At 47.5% G+C, this 25,558-nt stretch overlaps 1 protein-coding gene across 1 annotated transcript in view; it reads left to right on the top strand.

The window, feature by feature from the left end:
- ANAPC4 (anaphase promoting complex subunit 4) overlaps nucleotides 1-25,353 on the top strand; it is a 30,867-nt gene extending 5,514 nt beyond the window's left edge. The window contains exons 8-29 of the mRNA XM_077301501.1: nucleotides 1,683-1,767; nucleotides 3,301-3,411; nucleotides 5,315-5,398; nucleotides 7,066-7,152; nucleotides 7,840-7,904; nucleotides 8,390-8,432; nucleotides 8,516-8,592; nucleotides 11,501-11,601; nucleotides 11,680-11,731; nucleotides 12,920-12,975; nucleotides 14,220-14,266; nucleotides 14,447-14,503; nucleotides 15,076-15,132; nucleotides 15,658-15,751; nucleotides 17,901-17,998; nucleotides 19,113-19,174; nucleotides 19,269-19,307; nucleotides 19,392-19,493; nucleotides 20,487-20,564; nucleotides 22,186-22,356; nucleotides 22,714-22,837; nucleotides 24,684-25,353. Coding sequence (XP_077157616.1) covers nucleotides 1,683-1,767; nucleotides 3,301-3,411; nucleotides 5,315-5,398; nucleotides 7,066-7,152; nucleotides 7,840-7,904; nucleotides 8,390-8,432; nucleotides 8,516-8,592; nucleotides 11,501-11,601; nucleotides 11,680-11,731; nucleotides 12,920-12,975; nucleotides 14,220-14,266; nucleotides 14,447-14,503; nucleotides 15,076-15,132; nucleotides 15,658-15,751; nucleotides 17,901-17,998; nucleotides 19,113-19,174; nucleotides 19,269-19,307; nucleotides 19,392-19,493; nucleotides 20,487-20,564; nucleotides 22,186-22,356; nucleotides 22,714-22,837; nucleotides 24,684-24,890 — 1,897 coding nt within the window. The 3' untranslated portion in view covers nucleotides 24,891-25,353. The remainder of the gene's footprint in view (nucleotides 1-1,682; nucleotides 1,768-3,300; nucleotides 3,412-5,314; nucleotides 5,399-7,065; nucleotides 7,153-7,839; nucleotides 7,905-8,389; nucleotides 8,433-8,515; nucleotides 8,593-11,500; nucleotides 11,602-11,679; nucleotides 11,732-12,919; nucleotides 12,976-14,219; nucleotides 14,267-14,446; nucleotides 14,504-15,075; nucleotides 15,133-15,657; nucleotides 15,752-17,900; nucleotides 17,999-19,112; nucleotides 19,175-19,268; nucleotides 19,308-19,391; nucleotides 19,494-20,486; nucleotides 20,565-22,185; nucleotides 22,357-22,713; nucleotides 22,838-24,683) is intronic.
- Nucleotides 25,354-25,558: the final 205 nt, after the last annotated feature.

Genomic DNA, 25,558 nt, shown 5'->3' with positions numbered 1-25,558 from the left:
TTTTAAAGTTAATCTTTGAGAAAATAAAGGTCAGGATACATGTTCAGGTACAGCTGAAGTCTATAATGACCACCTTTCCCAAGGCTGTCAAGAAACCCAGGGTTTCAGGAAACCCTGGTTGTGAAAACCTGGTTTTGTGCTGTAGGGCTCAATTTGGAACATTTAAAAAAATCCTCTGAGGAAGATTGTGTGGTCAAAAATGGCTTCAGGGGGGAAGCTGCATTGTACGGAATGGTATGGACAATCTCAACACTACATCACAGATATGTGTTTTATGTATTGGGGTTTTTATCATTGTTAGCCACCACGAGCCCTTGTGAAAGTGGCAGGATAGAAATGCAATGATGGATGGATGGATGGATGGATGGATGGATGGATGGATGGATGGATGGATGGATGGATGGGTGGGTGGGTGGGTGGGTGGGCGGGCGGGCGGGCGGGCGGGCGGGCGGGTGGGTGGGTGGGTGGGTGGGTCGGGTGGGTGGAAGGATGGCTGGCCGGCCGGACGGACGGACGGACGGACGGACGGACGGACAGACAGACAGACAGACAGACAGACAGACAGACAGACAGATAGATAGATAGATAGATAGATAGATAGATATGACAGGAAAAATGATTAGCAGCCAGTTACTAACATTGAATACAAAGGCAGTTCAAAATAGCCCTACTCTGCTTATAGCAGGCCTACCTTTCTTCAATCAAGCTAGGCCCGCCAGAACAGAGGATACGTGAAGTCCCCCCATAGTAGGGTACATCTAACTAGCTTTTTTTCTGATGAAAAGGGAAGAAAGGTCTCCTTTGACCACCTAGCAAGGGGGCCATGGGATGCAAGAGCTATATGACAAGAGGAGCTGGGTGAGAGGTGTGTGGAAAAGGTGGCTGAATCCAGCCCACTGACTTTTAGCCTCTGTAATATACTGGATCAATTGCCCTTCACTCCTGCAGGGGAAATTAAATTGCTACATTTGGGCACTTTAGGCACCCTTTGGATTTGGCCCGCATCCCGTACTGTCGGGTGTTTCACCACTAGAGAACAGAGGAGGAAAAGAGGCCCATGCCATTGAAGGGCCATGGAAATATGCCAACTCCTTTGCCAAGTAGACCCAGGGGAAAAAAGGGAAAGGGAGATGTCCTCCAGATATTTCAGAAGTCGTTTGAAACAGATTCGGGGTTCCTTGGTAAAGAAGGGCAGACAGATTTCAGGTGTGGCAGATAAGCTTTGTGCAGAGGGATGCTTTGTTTCTCTGCACAGCACCCTTTTCTTTGGTGGCTTTCCTGTTTTGAATGCAGTTGTTCAGTTTCCCAGTTGCTACTGCAGATACAGCACCTTAGGGACAGGCTTCCACATAACAGGTTGCAGTGTATTTCTCCTGCTCCAGTGCTTCATCAGCTGCCATTCAACTTCCCACAACACTGTGGGTTTTTCAGGGGTTTTTCCCTTGTTGTTGTTTAAATGATAATTGAATGTCATTGTATTGAGTCTATCCAGTCCCAGCTTCCATTTGTTTAAAAGCGTCTGACCCTTTTCCTTGCGGGTGTATAAATGGAATTGCATATCTCTGTAATGAAACACAAGAGACAGTCCATTAAAAAATCACATGGAAAGTATGTCAATATATTACATCACCTACTTAATAGATAAGAACACTGAACACTTCCTTTTTGTGACTTTTATTTAGGCTGAATGCCCTGGTTCTTGGGAACAACTCTGGCTTCATTGAGGTTTATGCTTATGGGATGTATAAGATTGCCACAGTAACTGGGGTATGTTGGTCTTTTATTACTATGTTTCAGTGCCATGTCCTCCCCTAAGAGATTTTCATAGGATCACAGGGTCCTCCAGGGTCATCTAGTTCTGTTGTTTCCAACCCCCGGTCCGGGGACCAGCACCGGTCCGTAGATCAGTCGGTACCGGGCCGCGGCTCCTCCTCGTCCTCCTCCCCAGCTGCTGCCTCAGGGACTGCCCTGCCACTCTGCTGCCGGCTCACCTTTGGTGCTCTCCAGCGGCCACCATGGCTGGGGCTCCCCCTCGATGTGGCACTGCACAGCTGCTACTGGCAGCACCCCACAGTGGGGTGGTGGAAAGTCAGGGGCGCCGGCAAGAAAGCAAATTGAGCAGGGGCTCAGGCGGCAGTGGTGGTGTCCCTCGGCTAACCCCCCCCCCCCGGGCCTCAGTAAAATTGTCAAGCGTTGACCGGTCCCGGTGATAAAAAGGTTGGGGACCACTGATCTAGTTCACCCAATGCACAGTGCAGGAAACTAACAGTTTACCCTTTTTATTTTACCTTTGTACTTAATACTCCGTTAACAGGAACACTTGACATTTTGAAGGGTATTATTCAATTGTGCAGAAGCAAAACACAGATAACTTTGGGACTGCTGGCAGTTTGGTAGTAACGTATCAAAACTGTCTAAAGCAGGGATAGTCAAACTGTGGCCCTCCAGATGTCCATGGACTACAATTCCCAGGAGCCCCTGCCAGCAGTCGCTGGCAGGGGCTCCTGGGAATTGTAGTCCATGGACATCTGGAGGGCCGCAGTTTGACTACCCCTGGTCTAAAGCATCAGTGATTGAAACTGACCCCCTTTTCCTCTGGTTGGGTCTTCTGTTCCTTAAGAGCTGGAATGAACCATTCCAGGTGTCCATCCCCTGGAAAGCTATTGCAGTTTCTCCAACCACTGTGTTTCTAAAGGCCGAGAAGCCCTGACAAGATGGAAGGCTGGCATCTCTCAGGGACACAAACCATCTTGTATTCTGAAGAGTTTTATACATTTCTTTATACATACAATCCCATTTCTTTGCTCATGATGAGCTATGTCTTACTATTTTAAGCACAACAAAAATAGAGTCCAGTGGCACCTTTAAGAGCAACAAAGATTTATTCAAGGTGTGAGCTTTCAAGTGCCTGCGCTCTTCCTTAGACAAAATGGAACAAGGATCATAAGCGTACAGAAATAAGGCAATCTGTGGCAAATTGGTGTCATCCAAATGTAATATGGCTTAATTTGGATATTATGAGACAGTTTACTAATTTGCCACAATTAACTTTTGCCTTATATCTGTATGTTTATGATCCTTGTTTCATTTGGTCTGAGGAAGAGGGCCTGCACTCGAAAGCTCATGCCTTGAATAAATCTTTGTTGGTCTTAAAGGTGCCCCTGGATTCAGTTTTCATTGTGCTACTTCAGACCAACACGGCAACCCACTTGAATCTATTTTAAATAAAATTTGGTGTACCTCTACAGTAGAGTCTCCTTGCGTATTTTCCCCAAAAACTTTTGTCTTGGGCTCCTCCAGGTGTCTGGTTCTTGTCTTGCCTTATGCCTCTCGAGTGACTTGAAATCGTTATCCGTTATTACCAAAGTAGAAACATCTCCAGAGAGCGAGCCGGAAATAACGTTCTTCCAGGTGAGTCAAGTTGGTGGTTTTGGGTGCAGAGGAGTGTTTTGGAGCAACAGTTTTAAGTTGATGATGATAAAATTGCCACCCTCAGCTTACTGGTTCTGAACAGCTGCATGACAAAAAAGTAAAAAAAAGCAGAGAGAAATTTGGCTACGGCCACCCGGATGATTTAAATTCATTCATTTATTTATATCTCGCTGTACTGTCTGATGGAGACCCAAAGTGGCTTACATCGTTCTTGTGTCCTGTTTTGTCCTCATAACGACCCTGTGAGGTAGGTGAGGACGAGAGAGTGACAGGTCCAAGGTCACCCAGCAAGGTTCCATGGCAGAGTGAGGATTCGAACCTGGGTCTCCCTGGTCTCAGTCTGACCCTTTGACTGCTACACCATGCCAGCTATTGTGTAAGATGGGCCTTTTGTCTCCCCTTGCTTAAGAGCTGGTGTGACCTAATGGCTAAGAGGCCGAATGACAAATGAGTGCCAAGTTCAAATTTCATCTCTCATTAGCTCATTAGATGGCCTCTGACAAACCTGCTGTCTCTTGTGCCCATGTATCCAGCCACCCAGTCCCTGTAAGCTGTAGGAAAGGGGGGAGAGCAATCTCCACTCACCTGGCATGACATTTCAGGGCTCTGTGGGTTGCCGCAGGAGGGGGGAAACAGGAAATCCCTTGCTCGGAAAATCTTTGGATGATTGGATGTATGTTGTTAGTTTAATTTAGCTAACATGGTCGATTATAACAGGTCAGCGCAATCTACAGCCATCCCAACCCCCTAAGGCAGGTTTTCTCAACCAGGGCTTCATGAAACCCTGGGGCTTCTTGACCCTGGAAGGATTTCCCAAATCGGTGGGAGTTAATTCATTTTTAATGTATTTTTAAAATTCATTATCGGGGGACATGGCCATATATGGTCATGTTGGGAAGCATGGCTGTGTACATGCTTATCGGGGGGGGGCTCTCCTTTCTACCCCCTCCACGCCCATCATGGGCCATTTGGGAGGGGGGGATGGGATCAACATGACCATATGGTACACATATGTACACAGTTCAGCTTCCCAACCCTATTCTGCACGATCACACCCCTTCTGGGGTTTCTTGAAGCCTGAGGAATGTTTCAGGGGCTTCTCAAGGGTAAAAAAGTTGATAAAGGCTGGACTAAGGCAATCTATTCTCTCCATAATACTCTAAATTTCAGCAGTCCAGGAGGGAGAATTTTTAAAAACCTTTTGACACCACTCAGTATTAAAGAGATCCCTTTGCATTATGTATTTGTTCTTCCAGATGTAATCTCCAGCCTCTCTTCTCCTGAAGGGTGAGGCTCTAAACCTTTTTATTCACACTTCGTTAAGTAGATATTCAAGCTTACAAACTGTTGCCTGTCCCTTCTAAAAGACTGGCTGACAAATTGGGAAGCCTGTTGTTTGCTGGCAGGACACCACGTAGATTCTAAAGCTCAACACGTGATAAAAGAGCACAATTAAGCTGTGATAAACCAAGTATTGGATTTAAACTGTCTCCTACTGCCTTCCTAGGTGAATTTTCATATGTCCCCAAGGGCTACGATTGAAAGAGTCTTTTGATAGTTCTTTTTGAAACTCGGATACCTGGGTTGGAATCCCTACGTGTGCCATGGAAGCTTGCAGGTTGACTTTGGGCTAGTAGCACTCTCTCAGCTTAACCTACCTTGCAGGGTTGTTGTGAGGATAAAATGGAGGCAAGGAAATAATGTAAGCTGTCTTGGGCCCTCATCGGGAGAAAGGCGGGGTGCTAATACAGTAAACTCAAGAGTTTAATTTTAATTTAAACACAAGTGAAACCCTTCTAGGAAGAGATGAAGACTTCAAGATGCATGTGTCTTCTTCTCTTACGATGCTTGTCTCCTGCATAAGTTTGGCTTTTTGTTACAGTTCGACACCAGCCTCCTCTCGACGTATTTGCCTGAAGTGACCCGAATGGCCCGAAAATTTACCCACATTTCCACTCTCCTGCAGGTACAATCTTGAAAGATCTTCCCAGTGTCAGTAGAGTATTCCCTTCCTGAGGGGGCTCTTCACAGTCTGTGCCAAGAAGTCTTCTTTTCCCGTCTGCCTGCAACTGTGTTCTTATCACTGAGTGTCCTCCTGTACAAACTAAAATCCCTGCAAGCTCGGATGCCCCCCCCTCCCCCGCAACTCGGGCTTGAAGCTGGTCCTTGTTGATGGGGAATTTTGGTTGGTATCAGAGTCTGTGAAAGGAAAGAGTAAGAAACCTAGCAGGCCACCAAAGATCTGTTTAATTCTACTACAAGGCTTGCAAAGCCGAGCAGTTCCTCCAGGCCTGTGGTCGGCACCTAAATCCAAATACTTCCGGCCCCCCTCCCTAACTCCATCTAATCAAATTGCTGAATACACCAACTATCACCTCTTTTTCCATTTTCTGGAATAGGAGACAGTTTTTGCAGACCTGGATAATTTATTTATTTGTTCCTCATATTTCTAAGCTGCCACTCCTGACCAGTCCTGACAACATATAAATAACAGTAGAATGATACCCTGACCCCCTACCCCAACCCTCCTGTGTCACTCCCCCCCCCCCATTGCTGATGTGACTCCAGAGCGATGGCCTAGGCCACTTGCTGGAAGTGCTGTGGGAGGGGCAGATCTCCCTTCTCCTTCCCCCCAGCCTCAACCAAATGCTTGGGGGAAGAGCTCCGTCTTGCAGGCCCTGTGGGACTTATTTCGCTCGGTCAGGGCCCTGAGCGCTTCCGGGAGCCCGTTCCACCTGGCAGGGGACTGTGTTTCACTTTATTTTCCTTTATTATGAGAAATTGTATTGTAATAGATTTTAATTCCAAACTTCTAACATTATATAATTGCGTGGCCTTCTAAATTCAGCAAGCCGCCCTGATTCTACAGGGCAGGTGGCATATAAATACAAGAAATAAATATCCCAGTGAAGTCACTAGACAGAGTCCCTGCTCTTTGCCCCCCAATAAAGTGAAGGGAAGGAGAATAAGTATGGTGAGAAACAAGGAATGATAAAAATCTGCAGCTCACTGCTGATCTCTTATTGCCGTTTAAGAGTAGGGGAAATTATACTTGCACTGGTCTATTAGTCACTGAGAAGGCAAGATCTATATTTAAGGCCGCTTGGCATTCTGGAATAATTACTGTCTTATTGGAGTTCTATCAGCAACGAAGGACCCATCAGCCAAACCGCCAGGACAGAAGGAAACCAATGAACTGACGATGGCTGAACCAGAGCCTGGTTCTATATTTTTGGGATAATAAATAGACTGTTCAGCCAGCATCAGCTTGTGGGCTTCCTTCTGTCCTCATTGCACTTCTAAGCATCCCATCAAGGAGTCCTACAGTCGCTTCAGGGTCCTTCTTTATGTAATTCATACTCTGAGACTAAAGAATTAATCCCCCCCAAAATGTGAATTTGCTGCTCTTCAATAAGTTTAGGATGCATTTTCAGGGCTTTGGAGATGTGCTTGGGATGTTTGTGTACCTTGTGTGTATTTTTTACAAGGGGCACACACACAAAACCACCCAAACCACACCCCATATTAAAAGGCTCTTTCAATTTAATCACAATGTTAGAGTTTTTTCTGTAAATTAGCTGCGTTCCCAATGCTATGGACAAAAGGGCTGAATTGTTAACTTTTCCTTTGTAGTATATCAAGCTGTCGCTGACCTGTATGTGTGAAGCTTGGGAAGAAATACTCATGCAGATGGATTCACGGCTTACTAAATTTGTACAGGTATCCGGGGGGGCGGGGGGGGGACCTTGGACAAGTTGTCCAATGGTTCTTTTGAGAGCTGCTGCATTTCTTTCCTTGGGAAAACGACGGGAGCTGGCCCTCTTGTAAAAGGGCCCGTTTTGTACTTGCCGCTTCCGAGAGGGTAAGGGGGCATTAATGTACTGACATCCTATCCTTAGGCTTATCCAAAGGGCTCAAAGGAAGAAGGGAATGCTGGGTCTACAGTGTAGTGTGACTTTCTTGTCTTAGTTGTTCTCAGTGGCTTGGCTCCACCAATGGAAGAGCTTCTGTCTGGGGAGGCTGATTTCTTTACTGTCACCGCTCAGCACTACAGCTCCTAGGCCAAGCATAAAAGCAGGGGTAGTCAAATTGCGGCCCTCCAGATGTCCATGGACTACAATTCCCATGAACCCCTGCCAGCGTTCGCTGGCAGGGGTTCATGGGAATTGTAGTCCATGGACATCTGGAGGGCCGCAGTTTGACTGCCCCTGCATAAAAGGCTAGCGAGACATCTGCCACAGGGGTAGTGATAGGGCAACAAGCCCACCCACCTTCACCCTTGCACAGCTGGACGTAATCAGGGTCCACCAGGATTGAGGAGGTGAGCCGGCCTTCAAAGCTGAAAGATAGGACTGAATATTTTTTCTTAATTAAATGTGTTGATGCCAGTGATTTCCAATTTTATAGGAGAAGAATACCACTACATCTGTGCAAGATGAATTCATGCAGCTATTGTTGTGGGGCAAAGCAAGGTAAGCACCCTAAAGCAGTGGTCCCCAACCCCCGGTCCAGTGACCGGGACCGGTCCATGGATCAGTCGGTACCGGTCCACAGCTCCTCCTCGTCCTCCTCCCCAGCTGCTGCCTCGGGGGCTGCCCTGCCACTCTGCCGCCAGCTCACCTTTGGTGCTCTCCAGTGGCTGCCATGGCTGGGGCTCCCCCTCGGCGTGCCACTGCGCAGCTGCTGCTGGCAGTGCCCCCCAGTGGGCAACAGGAAGTCAGGGGCACCAGTGGGAAAGCAAGTGGAGCAGGGGCTCAGGCAGCAGCGGTGACGTCCCTCGGCAAAAGACTACCGCCCCCCCCCCGGGCCTCAGTAAAATTGTTAAGCATTGACTGGTCCCCGGTGATAAAAAGGTTGGGGACCACTGCCCTAAAGGATCCTGTTTTGTCTGGCTCATCTTCCTTTTGACAGGAAAAAAAAAAGAAAACTGAATGTTGACTCTCTTTTTCCTACCCAGCCTTGAACTTCAGGGTCTGCTAATGAGTCAGTTAACCGTGAAGGTACGCTAACTTTTTCCCCTTGCACATTTTCTTCTGGCATGCTTCTCAGTCTGCAGCAGCCTGAACAAACTGTCTTCCCACAGGGTTTGAAAAAACTCGGCCAATCCATGGAGTCTTCGTATTCCAGTATCCAGAAACTCGTCATAAGTCATCTGCAGAGGTGAGTCCTGGGAAGTGTGTTCAGACGGGATTGGTGGAGTGTGCAGCTTCAAGGTGAGATCGCATCTCCAGCATGGAAGATTGTGCTACCTTGGCCAGAAATGCACTCTCAGCCTAATCTCAGCCTAAACTGAGGTCAACTAGGCTCCTTGCTCCCAGGGAGAAAGAGAGCTATGGACCCGTGCTGAACGGGGGAGAGGTTTGGTATTTTATTGTTCGCCATCCTGCCATGCTATTACATTTTGTATTAAGGGGTATTGTAGGGGATTTTATTGATCTTGTAAACCGCTGCGAGACATTTGAGAGCGGCGGTATATAAATATAAACATAAATAAATAAAAAAATAAACCTAGAATCTTAGAGTTGGGAGGGGCCAGACAGGCCATCTAGTCCAAACCCCTGCAGAATGCAGGATCAGCCCAAAGCAGAGGTGGCCAGACTTTGGCAGGGGCTCATGGGAGTAGTAGTCCATGGATGTCTGGAGAGCCACAGTCTGGCCACCCCTGGCCTAAAGCATCCCAGACAAGTGTTTGTCTAGTTGATGCTTGAAGACTGCCCTGCCTCACAGGGTTGTTGTTCTGAGGGGAAAATGATGTTTTAAGGCTCCTTGGGGCCATATCTGGGCAGAAACTGGGGTATATAAACATTGTTTTAAAAATAAGGTTCCAGCTTTAGCAAGAGCAAGATAATAGCAAAGATCTATTTTTAATTCATGGTAATAAAGACGAAGTAGGCATTCTTCCTCATGCTGCATAGGAGGAAAAATATTTTGGCTTCCCAGCGTGTCCAAGAACTCCTGGGATGGGCAGAATCATTGAATGACTAGCTAGGCAAAAGTTAAGAACATCAGGGAAGCCATGTTAGGTCAGGCCAATGGCCCATCCAGTCCGACATTCTGTGTCACTCAGAGGCCAAAACCATCAAGTTCTTGTATTGTGGGCAAGGGAGAAGAGGGTCTCTTTCACTGCTTTCTCTATGCCATGCGTAATTTTCTATCATATCATCCCTCAGTCATTTCTCCAAGCTTGAGAGCTCTGTTTTGTGATTTTGTTTTTAAAACATACTGCCCACCAAGCGTAATACTGTGGAGCGTTCAGGATAGCTAACAACATAGTAAAATGTAAAGCAAGACCGTTTATAATCATACAAACTGCAGATTGGCAAGAGCAGAGCAAGGTGTGTTTTTTGTTTAAGAGTTGGTTTTTAGACCCTGCTTTTCACTACCTGAAGGAGTCTCGAAGTGGCTTACATTCGCCTTCCCTAGCCTCTCCCCACCTGTGAGGGAGGTGGAGCTCAGAGAGCCCTGAGATTCCTGCTCAGTCAGAACAGCTTTTATCAGTGCAGTGGTGAGCCCAAGGTCACTGAGCTGGTTGCATGTGGAAGAGCAGGGGACTCAAACCCAGTTCTCCAGATTAGAGGCTGCCCCCTCTTAACCGCTACACCACGCTGGTTCAGCCAGATTTCTGAAAAAAATGTCACAGTTGTCCAGAAATGGCCCACTGAAGCTAGCCTGGCAGGTCTCTTTGAGAAGGTGTACCTGAGCAGGCGTCACTCTGGCAAAGTTGGAACTTAAAGCAGCCTTTCTGTAGTTGCTCTCAGGGCGTTTGGATGGGGGCTCAAGCAGGACAACCTCCTCCCTAAGATAGACTGGCCCCAGGCTTTACAAGTGAAAAGCTGCATCTTGAATTGTTCTTGAGAACTAGTGCAGATCTGTAGCCCCTGAATGCTTCCAAGGTGCTCACTTCAAAGGATTTGCAAGCAGTTGTATTTTGAACTTGCTAGAAGTCCCTGAACAGTCTTCAAAGGCAGGCCTACATAGAGCAATTTACAGTAGTCTAGCTATATAAGATTCACTAGCTACCTTTACTACGAGTGGTATCAGCTGGTGCACCAAACTGAAGCTAATTAAACTGTTCACAGTTGTTGCCTACAGTTGCAGGGGCACTGCTGGGTCCCCAGTGCTCTGCATGGGGCCCTTCAAGTAGAAGTGTAGCTCTGTTCAGAACAGGAGACTTACCAATTCTCAGGATAATCAGCTCTTCTTCCATCCAAAAGCTAAGCCTTGCCTGAGCTGTTTTACAGTGCCAGCCTAGGAAGTGTTACATCCTTTGAAGCCCCTTTGATTTTGGCTGACTTCAAAGGGTTTAACTTTGCCTAAGACTGCATTGTGAGAATGTTAATCTCCATCGTGGGCCTCCGGTATCTGTTCAGGTTCCCTCCTGCCTTACCTTGTGATAACAAGGATAAATAGAGTTGAATGTTAACCAGAGATTGAGGACCTCTGATCCAGAAAGTCTGACCCAGTGGCTTCTGGTGAATGCTAAAAGCATAGGAGACAAGGCTGTATAAATTCTGTTGCCACCTTGGAGGGCCACCTCCTACCTGACGGGTGTAGAATGGGAGCTACTGCAAAGCCACCCCTACAGTCCACCAGGAGAGCCAGCTTGGTGTTGTGGTCCGGAGCAGCGGCTTCTAATCTGGTGAGTCAGTTTGATTCTCCATTCCTCCTCCACATGCAGCCAGCTGGGTGACCTTGGGCTAGTCACATTCCTGTTAGAGCTGTTCTCACAGAGCAGTTCTCTCAGGGCTCTCTCAGCCTCACCGACCTCACAGGGTGCCTGTCGTGTGGAGAGGAAGGGAAAGTGATTTTAAGCTGCTTTGAAACTCATGAGGCCTGCTGGATGACCTTGGGCCAGTCACCATTCTCTCACCTACCTCACAGGGTGTCTGTTGAGGGGAGAGGAAGGGAAGGCAATTGTTTGAGACTCCTTTTGGTAGTAAGCAGAGGGTCCGAAAACCCAGCTCTTCTTCTTTCGCGCTTTGTTCTTTAAAACACATCCAGTGTTTTCTCCCCCTCTAGCAGAACACAGACTCCTTCATTAACCACTTCTGCGATCTTGCTTTAACAGTGGCTCTGAGGCCTTGTTGTACCATTTAAGTGAGTTGAAAGGAATGGCATCGTGGAAGCAGAAATACGAGTCTCTGGGGCTGGATGTGACAGGAATAGAAGGTACGCTTGCTGGCTCACCAATGAGAACGTGGATCACAACTTTGGCTGGCTTCTAAGTCATCTTGGCTCTCTTTGCAGAAGCCATTACTGCTGTGGGCTCCTTCATCCTGAAGGCGAACGAACTGCTTCAGTAAGTATGATTCAGGAAAGTTATGGGCAAAAGAACTCACGTTCTCTTGTTAAGTTGCTTGGCCTTGCGTTGCCAACAGCCCAGTTGTATCTTCTGCTGCTCGTCCTCATGTTCTGCTATACAACAGAGTAATTCTGCCTAAGGTTATGGAGCAGCTCGCCTACGGAGAGCTGGTGGGGCCTGCTGGGTGAGAGAGCAGAGTTGAAAGCTCAGTCACGGATTCTCTAAGCTGCATTAGGATGGGCCACAGTTTTCCCAGCCTCCGCTCTCCGCCTGCAATACGTGGGGTAACGCCCCTCTCTGTTTTGAGGAGGTAGTTCAACTGCAGAGGTGTGGTGTGTGCCCATCCCTACCCTGCACAATGCAGGAAATTCACAGCTACCTCACCTACACACACGCCGGAGATGTAAGGGCCACAAGAGCTGAGCATCGGCACATCACTTCCTGCCCTCCCTCTCACAATCTGCCGCAATTCACAGAACCAGCAGGGCTTTCAGGTGGCCTTCTAGCCTCTGCTTACAAACCTCCAATGAAGGCGGGCCCACCCCCCTCCGAAGAAGCCTGTTCCAACGAAGAACCCTCCAATTATCCGGAAGTTCTTCCTAACGTTTAGCCAAAAACCCTTTTGGTATAATTTCAGTTTATTGGTTCTCTAAAGTTACGGGCCAACAAAAGAATTCCGTTCCATCCTCTATCCAGTAGCCCAGGGGTAGTCAAACTGCAGCCCTCCAGATGTCCATGGACTACAATTCCCAGGAGCCCCCTGCCAGCATTCGCTGGCAGGGGCTCCTGGGAATTGTAGTCCATGGACATCTGGAGGGCCGCAGTTTGACTACCCCTGCAGTAGCCCTTCTGGTGCTTGAACACGGCTATCGTATCCCCTCTCCATCGCCTCCCCTTCAGGCTAAATGCATCCAGGTCTTCCCACTTTTCCTCCTGGCACTTGGTCTTTAGACTGGTCACCATCTTCGTAGCCTTCCCCTGGCCGTGTCCCAGCTTGTCAACGTCTTTCTTAAAGGGTGGTGTCCAAAACCAAACACACAACCCTCTAGCTACCTTCTTTGTAACTGAAGCTTTTCTGTTGGAGGGGTGGGGAGGGGGTCCCTTAAGAATGCACCTTTGGGGATTCATCAGCATCGATGTCAAGTTTAAAATGTACTTTTAACCTCCTCTGCCTTCTCCCTGCAGAGTTATAGACAGCAGTATGAAAAATTTCAAAGCTTTTTTCCGATGGCTCTACGTGGGTAAGAAAAATGCAACATATCATACAAATTAGTTTTATTATTTTTCAAAGTGTCTGTATTCTGGAGCCCCGGAAGTGGTATCAGCTGTCCACACCCCACACACCCCAGAAGTGACGTCACCACCGATGTTAACAGGCAGGCTCAAGGAGGACTGACGGGGAGGGATAGAAGGTGGCTTAAGGCAGTGGTCCCCAACCTTTTTATCACCGGGGACCACTCAGCGCTTGACAATTTTACTGAGGCTCGGTGGGGGGGGGGGGTAGTTTACTCCTCTACTCTCAACCACTGCCCTAACTCTCTCTGATCGCTATGGTAATGTTTAACCATCCCTTCAAAATAAGATACAGACACGCCACAACAAGGAACATAAGGAACATTTTATTTTCATGGAAATTTTAACTCATGACACTGACAAATCAATGGGAACCCTGAGCTTGTTTCTCTGCAACGAGATAGTCCCATCTGGGAGTGATGGGAGACAATGACACCCGAAGTGTGTTGTAAAGGGCCGGGGGGGGGGAGGTGTCCTTTGGGGCCCACCTCCAATTAGTCGAAGGACCACATGTGGTCTGCAGCCCACAGGTTGGGGATCGCTAGTTTAAGGCAGGACTAGGTGTTCAGGCTCCATCACCCTTCCCAGGCACAGAAACGACAAGATGTGGTTTTATCATGTAAACTGCCACGAGACCTGTCAGAGAGCGGCGGTATATAAATTTAAAAATAAGAAAGGGAAGGAAGAAAGGAAGAAAACTCACTCACATTTGGGAAGGGGGGGGGAATGAAATTGGGCATTGTGGCCAAGCCCATTATGGTAGGAGGAGAAAGGCCACAGACGCTCTCTGGAGCTCCAGCAGACCCTGGGCTGGGAATCCCTGGTTTAGAAACTGGCTCTTGCAGTGATTGGCTAGTATCTGAGAATTTACTTCCGCAGTCCTTAATTCTAGTGAAAAGTTGTGTGCCAGGGATACTTGACCAAATTCGGAATCCAGCAATAAACCAGAATTCATTTGAAAGCTTGTGTGTACATCTGTGTCACTGTAGTGGGTCCCAGTAAAGGTACTGTGTGGATTGTTGCTTGGTTCAAGATCCTTATTCTAGCATCAGCCTTGGAAGAACGGGATTTCTTCCTTCATAACAGCTGCAGTGGAGGGGGTGGGGGGGGGGATGTGAATTTTTGCAGTGGAGGGGGTGGGGGGATGTGAATTAATCTCTTCACAATACCGTGGCCGTTCCTTATTTTCCAGCCATGCTACGGATGTCAGAAGATCATGTCCCTCCAGAGCTGAACAAGGTAGCCTTTTTGTGCTCGCATATTTAAAAATAAATGTTAAAAAAATCAGGGTGAACATTTTGGTTGCTACCTATTAGTTTTCGGAAAGGGGGGGAGGAACAATTGCTAAAAAGCTGTTTTAAAGCGTGCTGTATTTCGTGGACATTATTTTTAAAACGTACAATTCATTCTTTCTTTCAGATGACTCAAAAAGACATTACTTTTGTGGCAGATTTTCTGACTGAGCACTTCAATGAGGTAAATGGCTTTTGCTCACGGCCTTCCTCCCAAGGTTGCATTCCGCACCTCCGCCATTGCACTGGTGGGATGATCAAGCACTGATGGAGCAGCACTTCTGTTGGAAAGGAAACCAGTCTTCAGCAATTCTCCCCTTCCACTGCAGATCCCCACTTTGTCCTCTTTGTTACCTGTCTCTAGGGCAGGCTTTCTCAAGCAGGGTCTTGTGAAACCCTGGCGTTTCTGGACGGCCCTGGAAGAGTTTGCATTTTTAATATATTTTTAAAATGTGTTCGGAATTTAATATGGTCATGTCGACCAGCCTCCCCCCTCCCAAAATGGCCAGCGATGGGCCTGGAGGGGGTGGGGAGGGGAGGGGCCCCGGATGGGCATGTCCACAGCGATGCTTCCCAACCATATTCTGCAGGATGGCGCCACTTTCTCCAAGCCTGAAGAATATTTCAGGGGTTTCTCAGTGGTAAAAAAGGTTGAGAAAGTCTGTTGTACGGGGTTCAGTTCAGCCTGGTGGCCAGGTGCCCCTGCAAGGGTGCAAAAACAGGCTTCTCTGTGATGTGCTCTTTGTTTGCTTTTAGGCACCTGAACTCTACAGCCGTAAAGGGAAGTACTTCAATGTGGAAAGAGTGGGCCAGGTAAGCGATAGAGGTGAGAATATGACTCGCTAAGAACAGGGTCAGTGGAGCAGCTGCCATGGAAAGATCACCGCCTCTGCATTTTGATATTTCCATCTGCATTTTTATATTTCCGTCTCGGGTAATACCTTTACGAAAGAGATGGAAAGTCTCTTTTCTTGCTTTGACAGCTTCTGGTTACGAGGTGCTCATGCTGCAGTTTCCACCACGGGTTTCACAGGGCAAAGGTTTATAGCCCTCTCTGATTAACTGTTCCCCTCTGCCTAGATAGGCAATCTGGACAATAAAGCTGTTCCAAAAGATGCAGAACGAGAGAGAGTCACTAAGCTTTTTGGAAGGCTAACAGTGCAATCCAGTGTGAGGTTTATGCCTATTGAAATCCGTGGGCTCAGACTGGAGCAATTCTTCACAGGGTTGCACAGTTGAATGGGAGAAAGAGAGCAAAAGACTTCTGCTGCCTCCTGAGCCGACCAAAAGACCATTTGCCTCATTCAGAAATGCATTGTGCAAATCCTTTCCTTGCAGTATTTGAAAGATGAAGATGATGATCTCGTCTCCCCACCTAACACCGAAGGAAACCAGTGGTTTAACTTCTTGCAACATGGCAGCCATCTTAAAGGTACTACATCCTCTTGGTCCAGGGGATGATTGACAGGTGCTAAGAGTCAATCCAGCTTATGGGAGACTGCCAGGAACAACTACTTGGCCATCTCAAACTCCATAAACAAGAGTTTGTTTAGGAATCAGGAGCAGGGTTACAGTAGTGATTCTTGGCTTGGAAAAGCAAACAAAATTGACCAAGGCAAGTTTGCAAAACAAATCACAGACTAAATAAGTTTTCTGGTCCAACCCAATGGTGACATCAGATGACAGGTGTAAATGTCAGTGACACTTCACAGACTAGGTAGTACATGGGTGGGCTTCATGGGGATTTTCCATGGTGGAGACCACCCCCTGGTTCCCAGGCTCAAGCCTAGGCCTTTTCAGGTTCCCAACCTTTCTAACTCGAACACAGGCCTTGACGAGAGAGCAGGCCTGGCCGTCCCCGTGGCAACCATCTGATGGAATGCAGAGTCTTCTGCCTCATAACTGGAAGGATTACACACATGGCTAAATGCATGGCTAGGAATACATAAAGAAATATGACTATGAAGATATATAGCTAACTAAGATATATAGTAAAACGTAACCATTGCTGTAAATGTAAATGAATAACCACTAGGGCTTCCAGCCCTGTTGTTGCCACTCACCCTGGCTGCAGGTAAATGCCAGCCCCAACACTCACCTTCCGACCCCCAAGGGGCTTTGCTGGGGATTATGGGACCTGCATGGTCAAAAGCAAGGGTAGTCAAACTGCGGCCCTCCAGATGTCCATGGACTACAATTCCCAGGAGCCCCCTGCCAGCGTTCGCTGGCAGGGTGCTCCTGGGAATTGTAGTCCATGGACATCTGGAGGGCTTACAGTTTGACTACCCCTGGTCAAAAGCCATGATGGAAGACCGAGCCAAACATCTTGCTGGATCCAATCCATAAAGTGGGATCCAACATATAAAGCGGGCTAACTCTTTCCTTAGGAACCACAGTGTCTTCAGATCCTGAGCCCTTGAGGGAGGGCAGCATATAAATACACAGAAATAAACAATAAAGCCATTAGTCACAAGGGTCTTTCATTTCTATAAAATTTCTTAGCAAGCAAACTGAAATTTGAAAACCATGCCATTGTTCCCAGTTTAGGCTGAAGACTTCTCCCATCAGAGCTACTGTCCTCCACACTCCATCTCTCTTAACTAGAAGCCAACAAGCAGTTTTATGTGTTTTGCCTGACGGGTGTTGCCATATGAAGGAAGCTAGGTACTGGTAAAAAGCAGGGTACAAAAAACACTTATCTTATTCTCAAGTAGAGGGGACAAGAGGAGTCATTGTTAAGCATACACGAGAAAGAGGAGTGAGAGAGAATAAAGCCAACAGTGTAGGGACAGGCGCCGCTGAAACAATGCTATTTTAATCTTCCGAACCAATCAAAAGCCTGCTAGGCAGAAGGCCCACCCCCTTTCTCAAAACACTTGGCAGGCACTAGGCAAGGTGCCCATGGGAACCCAGTTGGGGACCTCTGCATTAATCATTCAGGTGGGATTACAGGTGCAGGAGTGCCCAGAAGGAGTGCTGGCACAAAGCTAGAACTTCGTGGTTTGAATCCTTGATAGAAAATAAGAGCGCCTGTGAAAGACCAGGCAGTAATTCATATAAGAGTGTCCAGTTCCACACACCAGAAGGCCTTGAAAGCTTATAGGTATAGCACAGTTTGGTGTAGTTTGGTGTAGAGAGCCAGTTTGGTGTAGTGGTTAGGATAAAACTGTTCTGACCAGGCAGTGATATCAGGGCTCTCTCAGCCTCACCCACCCCACAGGGTGTCTGTTGTGGGGAGAGGAATGGGAAGGTGACTGTAAGCCACTTTGAGCCTCCTTCGGGTAGGGAAAAGCGGCATATAAGAACCAACTCTTCTTCTTCTTCTAAAGAGGCTACAACATTCCCTCTGTTGTTGGCCCTCAAAATGGTATTTAAAAGGTTACTGCCTCTCAAACTGGAGGTTCCCTTTTGCCGATGAAGGATTACAGCAACTGCCAGTCCAACCACCAAATAATGTATTTAATCTGTCTCTAAAGGTGACTGAGCTAGGAGGATTTACTGCATCTTGTGTCAGAGAGTTCCACAGAGTAATTGTGTGCGTGTTTTTTAAAGAGAAGTTCTTCCTTTTTCACCCCATCCAGAAAGCCCTTTACTGTTTCCGTACTATCCTCAGAAGTCCCTGCATTTTGTAAAACGGCAAATGGAAGGAATCATTGATCAGTGTTTACAAAAGCCGGCTGTAAGTGTTCATTTTGTATTTTGCGGCGAAAGCCATAGCTACTCACTTGACTTTGTGAAAACTCACTTGAAAACGGTTATAATCTGGAGGCCGTTTTGGTTGTTCAATTAAAAGAAGAGATTAGAGACGTTTAGTTGCATTCATTGTGAAATTGTTTATTGTGGCCTAGGATGGGTTCTTTTTTCTGTTGTTGTACTCATTTTGAACCGTCCTTTCTTTTCGTGGTGTACCCTTGACTTTGTGAGCAAGGAATTTGTTTTAGGGCAAAGTTATACAAACTTCACTGTAACTTTTTCCTGATGTGCATATGTTAATTGAAAAGCAGCCACTGAAGCCTGCAAGGAGGGAGTGGAGCCAGGAGTCCCCTACCAGTCTGACCTTAAGAGCTTATTTGGATTTCTGATATAGCATGGTGGAGGCAACTACAAAATGGCTGCTGCAAGAGGTGGCGCTAGTCACAAAATGGCTGCCACAGCTTAGCTTCAGTAACACAGATGCTTTTGTTGTGGCGGCAGCTGCAGCTAAAGCGACCTCTTTAAAAGTCTGCACAGCCAATCAGAAGCCTTGCTGGGCCAAAGCCCTAACTGGCCACACCCACTGCCTTAAAACACTTGGTGGCCACCAGAAAAGGTGTCAGTGGTTGCCATGGTGCCCACGGGCACCACATTGGGGACCCCTGGTGTAGAGGAAAGGTAGGTGGATAAGGGAGTGCTTGGGCTGTTCCTCACCACCCCCATTCAAAATCATTCTATTACACCCCTTTCCTTCTCTGCCTTTCATTCTGGGCAGCTTTTAAAGGCCACATGAATAATTGTGCAATATTTTTTATTTAATGCTCTAGTCCAGGGGTAGTCAAACTGTGGCCCTCCAGATGTCCATGGACTACAATTCCCAGGAGCCCCCTGCCAGCGTTCGCTGGCAGGGGGCTCCTGGGAATTGTAGTCCAGGGACATCTGGAGGGCCACAGTTTGACTGCCCCTGCTCTAGTCCCATTTAGTTTGATAGAACTTTTCCCCCTCCCTATGATTCTAGTGCTGCCAGCCCATTGGTCAGCTGGGCTGCCGTGACTGGTTATTTCTATTATACTTATATGTTTCTAATCCTTACTTTGTAGGATGTGATTGGCAAGTCGATACACCAAGCAGTTTGTGTGCCCTTATACAAAGCATCAAGGAGGTAGGTCTGGGTGCTTTGAAATAAATAAATACATTGTTTTTATTCACATCGTTCTGCTGCCGTTTGGTTCTCACGTCTTCCTTTTCCCTTTCAGTGAGGATTCAGCACCTCACCTCTTTAAGTTGCCCTTTTTGTAAGTATGTTTGTGTGATTGTGTTGCCGCAGTCTGTTTATAGTGTTTGTAATTCTTAATGGATTTGAATGTTTGCCATTGCAGGTGGAACGATAAAACATCCCATTTGCATTATGTTTTGTTTACGATGCTGGAAAACTCCGTTTCGAAAATATATATATTGCGGAGGCACACAGATATTTCAAGGTACAATAACATAGCGGTCCCCAACCTTCTTCTGGTCGGGGACCGCCTCCGGGGGTGGGGGAGAGCCAGCGGCCCGGCTGCCGCAGTTGCTCATAAACGTGCATGCCCAATTGCTGCACATGCGCGTTTTGGCCACCAGGTGGCACTAACAGACATGCGCAGAGCTGCCGTGCATGCATGTTTTGGCCACCAGGGGGCGGAAACGCGCATGCGCGGCAGTTCCGCGCGTGCGCGTTTGCGTAGCTGCCAAACTGGGTGCCGCGCCTGCCGCACCGGCTGCCGTGCCGGCCTCTTTCCCCCCCTCTCTCTGCAGGGGGGGGAGGCAGGCGCGGCTGCTTGCGGCCCGGTATGACGGCCTTTGCGGCCCAGTACCGGGCCGCAGACCAGGGGTTGGGGACCCCTGCAATAACATACCAGGGTGGCTTTTTATTTCTTAATATCTGGTGGCTTTTTGTTTTTAAATATCTAAATGTACCATAGTTCTACATAACCACCATCACTAGGGCATGGAATAAGATGCCTATTTCATTAAAGCAGCGATTCTCAACCTTCCTAATGCTGTGCCCCCCTTTGCGTGGCTGCCACCACAGCAGCTGTGGTGGCATGGCAGCGGCAACCCCTGGGGAAAGGGTTGATCGACCCTCCCCCCCCCCCCCAGGGGGAAAAATATTTTTCAGGCTTTGAGGAACCCTGTAAGTGGTGGCATGGAAGTAAGATGTGGGAACAATCCATCATTTACCGCTTCCACTGTGGAGAGACAAGGCCTGTAGAGCAAAGGGGATGTGGGCTCCAGTGACATCTAGTGATGTCAGTGGCCATCCGAACGTCTGGGAAAGTCCACCTGAGCCCTGGGGAGCTCTTGTGTAAGCCCGGCTTTCCCCAGAACCCTGGTTGAGAACCCCTGCTGCAGACTAACAGCTACCCACCTGAAATTCTTCTATCACCTTAGAATAATAGAAATTGGTTGACACGATGATATTTTTCACCCTTTAGGTCTGCTAATAATGGAATACTGGCCGTTGATTTTGTAAGCCTCCCAAGCAACAATATTAATGAAAGCTCGGGTGTAAGGTTAGTACAATTTCAAGACTGAATAATGCCCCAGCTGGCAAGGTAGCGGTAACCTGCTTCATCAAATGAGAATGTATTACTTGGCTCTTACACCTAGAATACAGCCAGGATAAGGCAGTGTCTGGATGGCTTAATATTGGGGAGTTGGGGGTGCTGATTATCAACGCTGCCATCCAACTGCATTCATGCCTCTGTGGACTGCAGAATCAAATGATCCAGTTAGCTCTGCAAACTGAAATGTTGCCATCTAAATGAGGCAGAGAATGTGGCTTTCCTAAGACGGCAAGTGGAAGTGGGGGTGAGAGGTAGACTTATGAACACAGCAACTTCCTTTTTTGGAAGAGCGACATGAGGCCTGCTTTTTGCCTGTTTGGTAATATGGGGGTCATACTAATCCAACAGGGGATGCAAATAGACCCCAGTAAGAAACTTACATAGAAACCTCTTGAAGAACGCCCTGGGGATAATGCTAGCTACAAAGGAAGAATTCTGTTTTATTAAAAGTACCTCTTTGGGAGGAATGGAACAGAAGAGCAGCAAACACATCAGGGGGGAAATGTAAGGATGCAGTTTTATTGTCTCCTTTTCCATCCATACTTATTTCAGTTTCTCTGTTGGTGTAGCTTGGAAACCCCCTATATTATATTGTTGAGAAACCCCTGAAATATTCTTCAGGCACGAAGAAACCCTAGAAATGGCACGATCATGCAGAATGTGATTGGGAAGAAGAGCGGTGTGCACACCTACCTGGGGCCTTCCCTCCTCCTCTGGGCACATCATTGGCCATTTTGGCAGGGGGAGGGGAACAGGTCATAGATATGGCCATACATGGTGATATCACCCAATAAATAAACATTTAAAATGTATTAAAAATAATTCATTACCACCCATTCGGGAAACCCTGGCAGGGTTGTCAAGAAACCCCGGGGTTTCATGAAAATCCTGGTTGAGAAAGCCTGCCTGACACCATCAAAGTGTATGTAGCAATTTGCTTTTAAAAAACCCAAATGAGGCAAGATAAAAGATTAAAACACTGCTGGAAATTTGAACTTGCTAAGATAGAGGAATACAAGGAGTTCTTAGAACAAAGTTTGAGTCCAGTGGCACCCTTAAGACCGACTAAGTTTAATTCTGGGTAATTCTGGACTCCAGCTTTGTTCTGTTGCTTCAGACCAGCATGGCTCCCTCCCTGAATCTGTCTTCGAGGAGTTTATAGGGAAATGTTCCTGATGTTGGTGGCCCAAGCTAGCCTGATCTCGTCTAATTTTGAAAGCAAAGCAGGGTCAGCTCAGGTTAGTGCTTGGATGGGAGATCACTAAGGAAGTCCATGGTTGCAACACACAGAGGGAAGCAAGGGCAAACCACTTCCATTCTTGTTTTGCTTCCTAAAAGCTGTCAGGATCATCATGAGTTGACTATGACTTGGCAGCATGGTCCACCATGTAGGTTCCCTGTTTCTCAAGGTTTGTTCTGTCTCACTTTTTTTTGTGTTGGTTCTCCATAATGTTTTATCCTGGTGACAGTTTTAAGATCAGGAGGCTATTAGTCCAGTTGTGGCTTTCTAGATGAGGGAAACAGACTGGACAGACATCGAAATGCCCTTTTCCGTGCCTTGCTGCAGCTTCTACAGTTGTCTTGATGCCCACTTCTATGACGACGAGACCATAACCGTCGTCCTAGCGGAGAATTCCAAGCAAGAGGGGAAGGAGAGAATTCTGGCCCAGCTGCCTTTATCATCGGTATATACAAAGGAAACTCGGGAATTACAGTTCTCCTGGAATTCTGGTCAAAGGTGCGAACTGGAAACAGGATCCATAAATAGACATGTTTTCCGTCACCCCAGGGCTTCTTAGGAAATGGGTGGGGTCAAGTGGGTGTTTTACCTGGCAAGTTTTCTGATAGGCTGTGCAGATTTTTTTTTTAAATGTTGCTTTGGCAACAGCTGCCCCCACAAGAATCTTCGCTATGTGACTGAGGTAAGCGGTGGCAGCCATTTTGTGGCTGGCTCTGCCTCCTGTGGCAGCCATTTTGTAGCTGCATCCACCGGTGGGTCAGCATCCCAAAAATGTCTGGGGGCTCATGAATTTATTTGTTATGATTAAGAATTGGTTGTTGACTTCCCAGTGTTTTACCCTTGGTTCCCTGCTAGGTTGGATGAGCAAGCTGATGACATTCCTACCTGCACCATCAGCATAGAGAGTCAGTGGCGAGTGCTAGAGAACATGAAGGCCCAGTATGTGGCTGTGAATGGCATTCGGAAAGTTTCCTGCGTGGTAAGCATCATGCTGACAGGTCTACACAGCTCTGTTGACGAATGCCTGGAAATTTGGGGGGGGGTGGAGCCTGAGGAGGGTGGGGTTTAGGGAGAGGATGGACCTCAGTGGGCTATAACAGGGGTAGTAAACCTGTGGTCCTCCAGATATCCATGGACTACAATTCCCATGAGCCCCTGCCAGCACAGGTTGACTACCCCTGGGCTATAAGACCACGCAGTTCACCTTCCAAAGCAGCCATGTTTTCTAGAGATCTGTTGTCGTGGTGGGAGATCTCCAGGCTCCCCTTGGAGAGTTTGCTGTCTGATATGAGACACCTTAACTCAAGAAAATGGAATGGGCCTTTCCCATAGAATTGCAGTCTTACTTCATCCTGGTACTGTGAACAAGGTGATTATTCTGCCAATGTCAAATGAGATAAATGATACATCAATTCAAGGATCTTATCTAATAGTATAAGGATGGGCTGTATTTAAGAATAAAACCAGACTAGAAGACGCCACTCCTAACCACCACACCAAGCTGGCTCTCTAGTCCAGCTTCCTGCCTCACACAGTGACCAACCAGTTCTTTTGGAGCACCAACAACATGGCAGAGAGGCCAGGCTTTCCTGGCACTGGGATTCAGATGTTGACTGGCTCTGAACATGGAGGTTCCATTTAGTTTCATTTGGTAGCTGTACGGGGTTACCTTCAGGCAAGCCTGACCCCATCAGATCTCGGAAGCCAAGTGGGGCAGACCCTGGCTAGTATTTGGATCAGAGACCTCCAAGGATTTGAGTGGTAGTTCCTCCAAGGACCACTAGGGGTCACAACACAGAGGGAGGCATCAGCAACCACCTCTGAGCATCCCTTGTCTGGCTGCCAGAAAATCCCCAGATCCCCTGGCTACACGACACACACCATCTGATAAATGATAAAGATTCACAAAAACAGTGTTTTGACCCCAGGGACAATTACCAATAAAGACAAGTGAAACACTGGCACAGAAACACTGCACATGAACCATCTTCAAGTATTTAAAAGCGTGCCATATGGAAGATGGAGCAGAATTGTTCTCTCATGCCCCAGAGGGACAGACCAGAACCAATGGGATGAAATTGCTTTAGGATGCTTTGGGCTGATCCTGCGTAGAGCAGGGTGTTGGACTAGATGTTCTGTATGGCCCCTTCCAACTCTGTGATTCTATGATTCTGTGAAAGAAATTCCATCTGTCAAAAGAAATTCCATCTAAACATCCGGAAGGTTCCTGACAGTCAGAGCGGTTTCTCAGTAGAACAGGCTTCCTCGGGAGGTGGTGGGTTCTTCATCTTTGGAAATTTTTAAACAGAGGCTGGAGAGCCATCTGACAGAGAGGCTGATTCTGTGAAGGCTCAAGGGGGTGGCAGGTGACAGTAGATGAGCGATAGGGATTTGAGTGACCTGCATAGTGCAGGGGGTTGGACTAGATGACCCATGAGACCCCTTCCAACTCTGTTATTCTATATGCGGTTTGCTATTTCCACATGCAGGTCACTCTGTAACTGCTGCAAAAATACATTTCTCGTGGCTTCCAACTAGGCAGTCATGATGCAAAAATTAACATCCAGAGTCAATGTGCAACTGGAAGGCTGTTAAGAAAGCAAGGATGATGCTACTGTTTTGACTCTTCAAAATGATGCTGCACATTAGGGGGGGGGGGGAAATAGAATGCGACATTGCTTTGTGCTGGAATGCCCTAGCGATGTGGATACTGGAATCGTTTTAACGGCAAAGAAACAGCTCCTAGGGGTTTTAAAGTTCTTTCTGCCAATATTTGTATTTGTATTTTAAACACCGTCAGTGTGTCTCTTTTCCTTTCCCCCCAGCTCAGTTCAAACCTCCGGCACGTGCGAGTGTTCGAAATGGACGTGGAAGACGACGGAGAAGCCGAAGAGGAAGAGGAGGATGAAACGGCTCAGCCTGCGGGCGCAGAACTCGACCAGTCTGTAGACAATCCTGGGGACAGCGTTTGTGCAGGCGCTGCTCAGCAAGCCGGCGAAACAGAAGAGCACAAAACAGGCCTGGACACCTGAGGACAAACGCTCCTGTCTGTGCCTTGCAACCCAGAGAGAAGAGCTTGACTTTTCTCTGCCAAGAAACTTCACCAGCACTTTTCTCCTCCTTTTGGAGAAGGGTTTCTCAAATGGTGGTGATTACAGCCGTGTTACTGCTGAGTCAATGCGGGGAGAGAATCGAAAACAAATGGGCCTCCTGCTAACCCTGCAAAATGGTTGTGGTCCTTTAAAGATCCTAAACTGCAGGGCCCGTGCCTCCCCCACCCCCTCTGGTTTTTTTCTCCACCTTCTCCTCCTCCCACATCCTTCTTGCCGAGTTCATATACATGAGGTGATCATGGATGGCTGAATGTTCGCCTTTGCAGTTGCCTCAGGTGGTTTCAAAGGAACTGCACGAGAGGGGATTCTTTCTTGTTTTCAGTGTTTTGTATTCGATGATAAATTAAAATGAAATTTTGATGTGAAAACATCTTATGCAGCAGCCATAGGGAAAAGCTTTTAACGTGCACAATAAGAAATGCAACGGATATCCAAGAAATGCAACGGAAAGGACATGGAGACACAAGCTGTAAACCTCCAGGAGGCGAGGCACGAGGTGCGCACTAAGCTAGTGAGACGTACTCTGTACAGCAGTGGTCCCCAACCTTTTTATCACCGGGGACCACTCAACGCCTTTTACTGAGGCC

The sequence above is a fragment of the Paroedura picta genome, chromosome 10 (genome assembly GCF_049243985.1).
Source record: "Paroedura picta isolate Pp20150507F chromosome 10, Ppicta_v3.0, whole genome shotgun sequence".
Taxonomy (NCBI): Eukaryota; Metazoa; Chordata; class Lepidosauria; order Squamata; family Gekkonidae; genus Paroedura; species Paroedura picta.
The sequence above is the reverse complement of the archived record's forward strand: the minus strand, read 5'-3'. Positions and strand labels throughout refer to the sequence as shown.